This window comes from Marmota monax, unplaced genomic scaffold (genome assembly GCF_021218885.2).
Source record: "Marmota monax isolate L192 unplaced genomic scaffold, Marmota_monax_Labrador192_F-V1.1 WCK01_AAM20220418_F8-fsc00141, whole genome shotgun sequence".
Taxonomy (NCBI): domain Eukaryota; kingdom Metazoa; phylum Chordata; class Mammalia; order Rodentia; family Sciuridae; genus Marmota; species Marmota monax.
Genome location: NW_026692981.1, coordinates 897,501 through 907,726, shown reverse-complemented (window position 1 = coordinate 907,726; position 10,226 = coordinate 897,501). Strand labels below are relative to the sequence as shown.

Genomic DNA, 10,226 nt, shown 5'->3' with positions numbered 1-10,226 from the left:
GGCACGTTGTTCCAGGACTGAGTGGGGCTGAGGGCCAAGGAATGACGCTGTTGTCAGGAAGGCCCATCAGCCGCTGCCCTCCCATCCGGAAGCCAGACAGGGACACAGGGGAAGCCCATCCGGAGCTGCTGAGGAAGACAGGGCTGGAGGGTTAGAAGAGACAGAAGGGCAGAAGCCCAGGCGGGGCCTGTTTCTAACAGGCGCCGCGGGCAGTGGGCTCTGGGTGGGGCTGACTCTTTCTCAGTCTTTTCATACAAGCATTTTGACCCACAGAAAACCTAGGGAGAGACTGAATCAAGCTCACAGAGCAGAGTCACTCCTCCAGATGGGGGCTGGGCTACCCCTGCTGCCCATCCATCCCGCTCCCTCACTTCACCCCGAGAAGCTGGTGCGTCCTCTGCCCAGCGATTTCAAGCATGAGCCATCATGTGTCACCCCAGATTTTTGAAGGGTTGTCTTCCAGTGTGTAGATTCTTCACCTCTCCTCTCATAGTCACTTCCTGCTTTAGAAAATCTATGTCGCCAATGGTTGAGAACACATTTTGTGACACTTTTTCTCCTGAAAAATTGGGCCTTGCTCTATCTATAGCATTCCATGATGTGCTTCTTTTACTTTAACACTGATGTGACCAAGATGATTTTCTTTTTTGCTTCTTACCAATAATGCTGTTATAAACAGCCTTGAACCTAAATCATTGTACATTGTTCTAACCACTTCCACAGAATAAATTCCAGATTTCATTTTCATTAGGATAATTCTTGACTGAGCAATTGTTGGACAAAAGGGACTTGAACTGTTCTTCAGCGTATGTACAAACCCATCCATTTCCTACAGGCAACACTGTCTGTAGGAACCACATACTTTTGGTCTCTGTTAGGCTCCTCTTCCAAAGTCTGCAGTAGAAACCCACACTGAGGTCTTGAGTTCCTTCAGCATCTCACTCCCCTCAAGGAAAAACCCCAAGCTCTCAACTCTGAGAAGTACCAAGTCTACATTGCGTTTAGCAATTTTGATCACTTACTCTGTGTAAGGCACTGCTGTAAGAAAATTGTCTATATTACCTCATTTCACTCTCATGATAGCAACCAGAAAGTCAGGTACTACTGTTATCCCAAAGTAAATTGATAATGGAAAGAGGCACCCCAGTGGAACCAAGAGCAGTTAGGGCATGTGTTGATAAGAGCCCAGGAACTCTAGTCAGAAAGAAAAAGAAAGTTCAGAAGAAGAAGGATTATCAGGAAAAAAGTTGCAGCAAAAGACTATTACTAAATACTTTTCGTTACCGGAGGGTGCATAAATCGGAGCGGCGGCTGCCATTTGCGCCAGCGGTCATGGCGCAGCAAGGGCTTTCCAAGCGGCGGCAGCAGGGCTCTTCCCCGCCCCCCACCCGGGAGCGGGACGCCACTGCGAGAGCCCAAATCTAGACCTGACCTGGAGGCACAGTCTCGCAGGCTCTTGCTCCCTGTGCCTGGTGGCAGTTTGAGTACCGGACGCTCCCTGGGACTCTCCCCCAGGGCCTTCTGGGGCTGCCCGGGATGCTACAGTCTGGCGGCAGAGGACGCGCCCGGCGTCCCTGAGGTTTTGTCATTTCCAATGTCAATAACTACTAAATTGTTCAGAAGGTTGTTTTCTTAGCGCCTGCTGGAATAGTACAGGATTTTCTTTAGCCATCCGGAGTTCCTGCCTTCGTCCCAGTGCCGGTGAAAACGAAAGTGGAAGAATTTCCAGTGTTGCTGAGAACCGGACGAGACTTCGGCTGAGAAACAGATGAAACTTCGGATTAAGCTAGCTGCCTGCAGAACTTACCTGGACTGTGATTTAAGCTAGCTGCCTGCAGAACTTACCTGGACTGTGATTTACCTGGACTGTGAGTTAATCTATTGAGACACTACTTTACCTGGACTGAGACAACTAACTGTAATCTATAACAAATTGTAACTCGGTATCTTTGCTAACAGTGTCATTGCTGGTATAATTTTTCCAAGGGCTTCTTGCATGGAGCCATCAAGTGGCTTGGTATTGTGGCATTTTGTATCTTCCCTTTCTGTTTGTAGCAGGCTATTTATGGTGTTTCTGTAAAAACCACTATGGTCGTTATTTAAATTAAACAAAAGGGGGAAATGTTAGAGTCTGTAAACAAGTCAAAATAACATCTGGCATTTTGCCAGGGGAATGTTAGAGTTGGTAAACAAGTCTGGATGGTGCCTGGCAAAATGCCAGAGGGAGTGATTTGAGAAGTAACAAAAGTGAGCCATTAAGTGTGGAGATTCCTGATTGGTTGACTGATGTATCTAGTTTATGCTAATTAGATAAGCTGTGTGGAATGTATAAATACTGCTCCTGTCCTGCAATAAACGGCTCCCACTCCTGCTGTATCAACGTACACAAGTTATTCGTCACCCCCCCGGTTATTTTGCTGCAGCCCTACTCCGGCAATCCCTGTTTGACAGCTAGGCAAACTAAGGCATCGGGAGGTTAAGTAACTGGCCTAAAGTCACACAGCAACCTGGCTTCAGGCAGTGCTGTGAACCACTCCGCTGTCTCACCTCTCCTCACCAATTCTGAACTTCAGTGCCCGAGGTCTATTACATGGTAGATGCTTAAATGATTGAACCAATGAAGATCTCTGCTGCCTCATTTCACATCCACTTATCTCTCAGCACCTTATCCCCAGGGCCCTGTGTAAACTACTGGGTAAGAAGTGGACTCAGAGTCATTTCTCTGAAGCAGTAAGGTTCAGAGGTATGAGCTTTGGTGCCCAGAGTGCTTATCTGAACTCAGGATGCAGGCTGCTTCTGTGTCAAAGTAACTTGAATGCTCCAGGCAGGAGAGGGCTGTGTCACTCCTACTGATACGCCTTCAAGCAGGAAGGTCCTGATAGACTGTGAAGTTTTAAATAAATAAATAAGGATTGGTGGACGGATGGCGATGATTGAGGGGGATGAATTACAATAACACAAGCAAGTTCAGTAAAACGTTAATTGTAAACGTAGGTAGAAGCTCTATGGTGTTCACTGAAAATTCTTTGTACTTTGCTATATGTATGATACACTTTTGCAGGGGAAAAACTGAGGAGGGAAGAATTGTGTTTTTCTGCTGATAACAAAGATAGGAACTACTAGTGACTTACACAAAACAAGGGCTCATTTTCTTTTCATGTAAAATGAATTCAAAGAGTAGCAGTCCAGGGCTGCTCTGGCAGCTCAGAGATGCCCCAGCCTGCTTCTATCTTCATTCTGTTGTCTCAGCGTGTGGCTTCCATCCTTAAGTTTTCCTCATGGTTGCAAGATGGATGCTGCACCACTAGCGTTAAAGTCCATATTCCAGGCTGAGGGAAGAAGAAAGGGAAAAGGCAGTAAGGAGAGTATAAAGATCTCCCAGCTGTTCCAGCCTTTCCTAAAAGACTCTCTGGTTGAAGCGCAACCCAACTATTTCCACCTACCCACCACTGGCTCCATACTCTGTTGGTATCCCCTGTCTGCAAGAGGGGAAAGACATACTGCAGTAACCAAGAAAATCGAGTCTAAGAAGAAAGGATGGAAGGGGTATTGCACAAGCAGCCATCATCTCAGCCCCGGAATCCAAATTCAAACTGCTGTGAGCAGCACATTCCTTCAGCCCAGGGCAGATCTGATGGCTGAGGACTTTGATCACTGTCTTGCAACCCAAAGTGTCTAGAGAGGCCCTAGGTAGGACCTGCCTGCTCCACAATATTTTCAGGGGCCTGTCTAAAGCCTAACCTCAGCGAATAAGCAATGTGCTGCTAGAGTGGGAAACAAATGCACATGAAAATTCAGGTTGGCACGAACGAGGACCTGCAGCTCAGAAGCACCCAGATAAGGTTTTCCTGAAAATGTAAAGCTCGGCCGGAGGTCACCAGGTCACCGGCAGCACGTCTCTAGGAGCCAGCAAACTGCATTTCCTAGTGACAGCGCCTAGCTGTGGATGTTGGCGGCGCTTTAACGGGCAAAACGAGCCTGGCTTTCCCTGCATTCAGACTCTCTGGGGCTCTGCAGTTAAGGACCATCTCCTCCAGGCACCCTCTGTAAGCCAGCGGAGGTGAACTAGCACAGCAAGGTTTCAGGTGATATTCATTTCTCTCTCTTTACACACTGACAAATCTAGGTTCCCACTCGGTCCTGCTGATATGTTGCTACGACATAAAAGACATCCCGGTGGATATGAGGAATGGAACACTAATCCCACGCAGGGCGCCTCCGAGATTCACCTAGGCGCACGGATGTAACGCAGCAAAGCACACGTGGGAGTCGCGCTGGGGTTTCCCTTCGCAGGGAGCAGCCTGGTGCGCTTCTGTTTGAATTCCAACCTCCGCCCGAGGCCGCCGCCCAGCAACAGATGACAAACACCACCGCAGAGCCAACCAAAACCTAGTCCTCCTGGAGTGCAGACACCGCTGCTTCTTCCTCTTTCCTTTCTTCCAGACCCGAGGCCTAACGCCTGCGGAAAGGACGGGGCACTGCGGATTCTGGAGGCTGTAATTTTCAGACCGAGACCAAGAGGTAGGTGGGGGCAGTGGAGGAGAGCCAGGAAGGAGCGGGGGCTGAAATGCTGGGGGCCTAAAGAGGAGCCCACAGAGACAGGACCCAGCAGCTGCGCTGCCAGAGGGGGTGTTGGCCCAGGACCTGCGGAGGCCAGGGCTGGGAGAGGACAGGGGGCGACTGAATGAGGAGACTCGGCTGCACCTTCTTAAGAAGGTGTGAGAGGCTGGGCGCCGCAGGGCACGCCTTAATCCCAGAAGGCCGGGAGTCTGAGACAGGAGGATCTCAGGTTCAAAGCCAGCCTCAGAAACTTAGCGAGGCCCTTAAGCTCAAATCAGATGTGTCACCTTAGGTGAGATTCTTTAGAATCTCTTAGATAAAGAGGTATGCCTCACAGATTCATTTATAAAGATGTTCACTATAGAATTGATCATAGTATAAGTAGTTTTAATCAACATCCAGACAGGACTGGGAAGTGGATCAACAATTCATGATCCAACCGTGGAAGAGATTTGCATTCAGGCATTAGGAATCATGTTTTTGATGAAGAGTTTTACTTATGATTTTAACATTAGATTCATACATTACACCTTATTTGGTATCTACTGTGAGTAGTGTCTATTTTTCTTTTCATTCTTAATTTCTCCAAAACCTAAAGTGTATTTTGCGATGGGCTGCAAGCTATTGCATTGTATAAACGTGCCGTTGTTTACTTAGCCCTTAATTTATTTGCAATACTTTAAATATTTTTTAAAATTTGTTTTAATTAGTTATACATACATAAAATGCACTTTAAAAAATATTTTTAGTTATAAATAGACACAATGCCTTTATTTGTTTATGTGGTGCTGAGGATCAAATCCAGGGCCTCACATGTGCTGGGGCAAGCGCTCTACCACTGAGCCACAGCCCCAGCCCCCATAGAATGCACTTTGATATGTCATACATAATTAATTTTTTGTGATATTTAAATTGTATCCACATTTTGCTATTGTAGATGTATTTTACTGTTTGACTGCCTTAAACATAAATTTTGGGGCTGGGTGCAGTGGTGCACACCTGTAAGGAGGAATGTGAATTCAAAACCAGCCTCAGCAAAAGCAAGGCACTAAGCACCTCAATGAGACCCTGTCTATAAATAGAAAATACAACATAGGGCTGGGGATGTGGCTCAGTGGTTGAATGCCCCTGATCAGCTTCAATATCTGGTATTAAAAAAAACAAAAAAACATAAGTTTCTGTTTAATACCTAATCTTTTCTTTAAGAGTAATTTTTGTAAGTGAAATTTTGGCATCAAAGTATACAACATTTTGAGGTCCTTGCTCTATATGGCCAATATGCTGCCCAAAATATTTATGTTCCCACTAACAAAGTACATGGTTACATGGTTACCATTAGAAATTATTTTCAAAATTGATTATAATTAAAAACAAACAAACAATAAATGTCCTTACAAAAAAGAAAGAAAGAAAACTCTGAAGACTGCAGAGAATCTTTAGCTCAGGGACTAAAAAAAAAAAAATTATCCTAACCCCTCTTGCAACACAGAGTTGTTTTGAGGAACAGAAGATGTGTCGAATGCTTGTGTTTTATCTGAGGGTGCATTGGTCTTTTTCATGAGTATAACAAAATAGCTGAGCCAGGATACTTTGTAAAGAAAAGTTCATCTGGCTCACAGCCCTGGAGGTTCTGATGAGGCTTTCTTGCTGGAAGACTCCCCAGGTGGTGCAGGGCCTCACGTGGCAAGAGTGGCACCTTCTCTCTCCCTCTTCTTAAAGCCACCTGGATTCCATCATGGGGGCTCCACCCTGATGACATCATCTAACCCTCATCATTCCCCGAAGTCTCCACCTTCTAAGCACGGTAGTCAGACTAAATGTCCGTAGCTCACTTCCTCACAATGGAAATGAACTTTCAACATAGGAGCCATGGAGGGGAGGGTACACTCAAACCTCGTCCAAACCTCAGCAGATGGAGCCTTCAGGCCTGGTGGGGAGAGGAGGGCCAGTAGAGATAATCGGGGATGTCCTGCCCCCCACACTTGTCTATCTCTTTTTTGGTCCCTGACAGTAGACATAGTGGGCTTGGCACATACTGGGTGCCTGGCACATATTTGTGAAATGACTGGATGAAAGCACGTGGAGCCCTGCTCCTGTGCCTAGCTCTCCTGATCAGTGGGTAGGGGTTATAGGCGGTGGTCCAGCCCTTGAAGGACTCCAGAGCCTCCCCAGGGTTAGGTCTTCTGAGCTGAAATTTGACCTTGGTGCTGGCCATGGGTTGGGTTCTAGGGCATGTGCTGCAAGCTGGGCACAGCCTCAAGCCATTTTTCCAGGACTCCCTACTGTCTCAGCTCTAGGAGAGAGGGGAGACGGGGGGTGCTAGACCTATGTCCTCATTCCTAGGTGGTGTGGTCAAAGTGGAACTGAGTGGCTCTCTGGGGCTCTTCATAGGGCAGCTGGGAGAGCAAGCAGAATCAAGGCCTATTCACTGGCAAACCCACAGTGGGCACCAGTGGAAGCAGGGAGGCCTGCGAGGAGGGCCTGTCTTAATCGGAGCACGACATGCAGGTGGGCCTGACTGTAGCAAGGGAAGCCATGAGACTTTGCATGTTTTCCTGATGGGTAACGCGTACATTTAACATACACACGCTGGTGATTTTCTAAGTTGGGACTGAAAGGTTAAGAGACTCCAGGGCAGGCACTTTTAACAGAGGAGGAAATTGGGTCTCAAGGCTTGAGTTAGCTCTGGGTAAGTGCAGGTTCAACGAGAATCCTGTATCTTCTCCAGGCCATGGTTTCCTCCCCTGCATCTGCCCTCTCTTGACATGCAGCCCAGATGGATACATGGCGTTCCCCAGCCTTCCCCGTGCTCTGCCTCACCTGCCTTGTCTTGGTCCAGTGGCCCACTCCTTGTGCAGGTAAGGAATGACAGACGCTCTCTCTGAGTGTCTGAACCTAACAGTTGCCCATTAATGCCACTTAGAACTTCTGACTCCTTCTCAGACCTGGAAGTTCCATCCCATATTGAAGATTCACAAGCTGTTAAGAGACAACTGCCTCAGTGAGGACTGTTCCGCTGCTAGACCTTCACCCCTGCCTTCCCTGCCTGAGCAGCGCTGGTGCTGTGGTGGCCCCCACTCTGACACCCTCTGATGGAGTTTCCTTCTTTTGCTGACCAGCTCAGTTTGCTGTGATAGGACCCTCTGGGCCCATCGTGGCTGTGGTGGGTGAAGATGCTGATCTGCCCTGTCACCTGTCCCCAGCGAAGAGCGCAGAGACCATGGAGCTGAGGTGGGTGAGGTCCAGCCTGAGGCAGGTGGTGTACGTGTACGCAGACGGAAAGCAAGTGCAAGACAGACAGATAGCCGAGTACCGAGGAAGAACCTCCATTCTGAGAGACGGCCTCGCTGCAGGGAAGGCTGCACTCCGAATACACAGAGTCAGAGCCTCTGACAATGGAAAGTACCTGTGCTATTTCCAGGATGGCGACTTCTATGAGAAAGCCATAGTGGAGCTGAAGGTGGCAGGTGAGCTACCAAGTCTTGTGCTGGGGTTGCTCCTCTGGGGTCTGGGGACAGAGGCAGTGTCCCTGATCAAGTCAGCCAGGGCTCCTGCCCAAGTCAGCCAGGGCTCCTGCCCAAGTCAGCCATGTCTCCTGCCCAAGTCAGCCAGGTCTCCTGCCCAAGTCAGCCAGGGCTCCTGCCCAAGTCAGTCAGCCAGGGCTCCTGCCCCAAATCAGCCAGGTCTCCTGCCCAAGTCAGCCAGGGCTCCTGCCCCAAGTCAGCCAGGGCTCCTGCCCAAGTCAGCCAGGGCTCCTGCCCAAGTCAGCCAGGTCTCCTGCCCAAGTCAGCCATGTCTCCTGCCCAAGTCAGCCAGGGATCCTGCCCCAAGTCAGCCATGTCTCCTGCCCAAGTCAGCCAGGTCTCCTGCCCAAGTCAGCCAGGGATCCTGCCCAAGTCAGCCAGGTCTCCTGCCCAAGTCAGCCAGGGCTCCTGCCCAAGTTAGCCAGAAAGTGCTCTGCTGCATCCAGCCCATCCTCCCAAGGCCCCAAGAAGACCAGGTTTCCTTGCAGAAAGGCTTCCTCCTGTGCCACAGAGCTCCCTCCTGCTTGCCACCAGGGTTCTAACTAGTGACATGGTGTCACCAGGCGGCAAAATTGCGACGTATGCAGTCGAGGGGAGAAATAAAGAATGTCCACGTGCTTCTGCCCCTTTCAATGCTTTATTCACTCAAATTACTCAATACAGTTTCACTCTATAGGTTCTTAATCAAGAAAACGACAATCCTTAATGCTGGGCACTGCCATAGACATGATCACTTCACGGCAAACAATTCTAGATTAATTCTAAGCACTGCAAAACACACTTAATCATGACAGTCTAATGACAGACATTCCCTCTGCAGGCCAAGTTCACAAGTCTCAAGCCTCAGGCTTTACGTCCACAGATGCACACTCACTCAGACCGCGGAGACCAGGTCTGGAACCAAGGCAGGCCTTTCCTGGTGTGGAGTGGACTACCTGTTGAAGAGAGGGTCGTAGGGAGAAGCTGGGGCTCTCACCAGGGTCCAGACGAGGGGGTAGAGTTTGAGAGCAGTGAGGATCACGCAGAGGCTTAGGAATGAAGACAAGTGATGGGACGTCAGGTCCCCCTCAGGCTCTCCAGCTCGAGGGCATCCTTGTTTCGGCTGCCTGAATCCCTGTTCATCAGCTCTATTATTTATATTAAATTTGGGGGGTTTTGACCCCCCTTTCGATCCTTATCAGCTACCACCTGATTTCTCAGTGACATTATTTACCCTGGGGACAGAAACATCTGGTCTGGTGGTCCCCACCCTGATCTCCTCATCTTTCCCTCTTATCAGCCTGCCAGGGGCTTCACTCTGTTTATCAGGGCGAGGGGAAGTGACTTGTTTGAGGCCACACTGGAGGGCTCTGTGGGTGTGCCTGGTGAGACTGCAGGTTTCAAACTGGAGTTTTTAAAATGAAGCTGCTTAGGCTCGGCCTAAGGCCATCCTCACACATGGGGACAGGGACAGGAAGGGCAAGAAATCCTCTCTTCCATGGCTGGTACAGTTGTTTGGATTAACCGTGTACCGCATGGCACTGCGGCCCCTCCAGGTCAGACTACCATGGGCCCTGGGAAGCTCACTTGTCACTATTCTCAGCCAGTGACCCCCCACCCCCACCCCTGGAATACACCTGTAGTCAAACCATCGGTGTGTATCCTTTGTTTCAGCTAAGAATACACATCACGGGGAACTGTGGGATGCCTGGGTAAGAGGGTGCTAGAGAAAACTTAGTATGGAATTTGAGCTTGTATCCAGGGCCTGGGGCAGGGTTTACACATTCGGGCCTTTGCTCTGGATGGGATGCTGTCAGGAAAATGGAAAGAAGGCTAATTTTGTGGTGGGAATCTTAATACATCTACTCTAGACAGAAAGGACCGAGGTGGGAGTAGAGCTGACTTGTGCAGGTAAGGAGTGATCCACACCATCACCCTCCCAGCTGCAGGAGTCTCCACTGCAGACTGAGGTGTCTGGTTGTTATGGCTGGGACAATGTTCATGCTTTTATGTTCAGACACAGTTGTGGTGTGCTTTTGTTTTTGTTAGTGTTCTGTGAAATTGCCCATGTTCAAAGAATGCCACGCCCTGACTTCAGATTCCTGGGTCAAGGCCACTTTTCTCTTCCACAGAACAGTCCCTGGCCCTGTGGCTTCTGGTGGA

General features: G+C 49.1%; 1 protein-coding gene across 1 annotated transcript in view; it reads left to right on the top strand.

Annotated features, from left to right (window-relative positions):
* Positions 1-4,363: 4,363 nt before the first annotated feature.
* LOC124097841 (butyrophilin subfamily 3 member A1) overlaps positions 4,364-10,226 on the top strand; it is a 14,434-nt gene continuing 8,571 nt past the window's right edge. Inside the window, exons 1-3 of the mRNA XM_046452406.2 lie at positions 4,364-4,521; positions 7,289-7,418; positions 7,680-8,027. Of these exons, the coding sequence (XP_046308362.1) occupies positions 7,337-7,418; positions 7,680-8,027 (430 nt within the window). The 5' untranslated portion in view covers positions 4,364-4,521; positions 7,289-7,336. The remainder of the gene's footprint in view (positions 4,522-7,288; positions 7,419-7,679; positions 8,028-10,226) is intronic.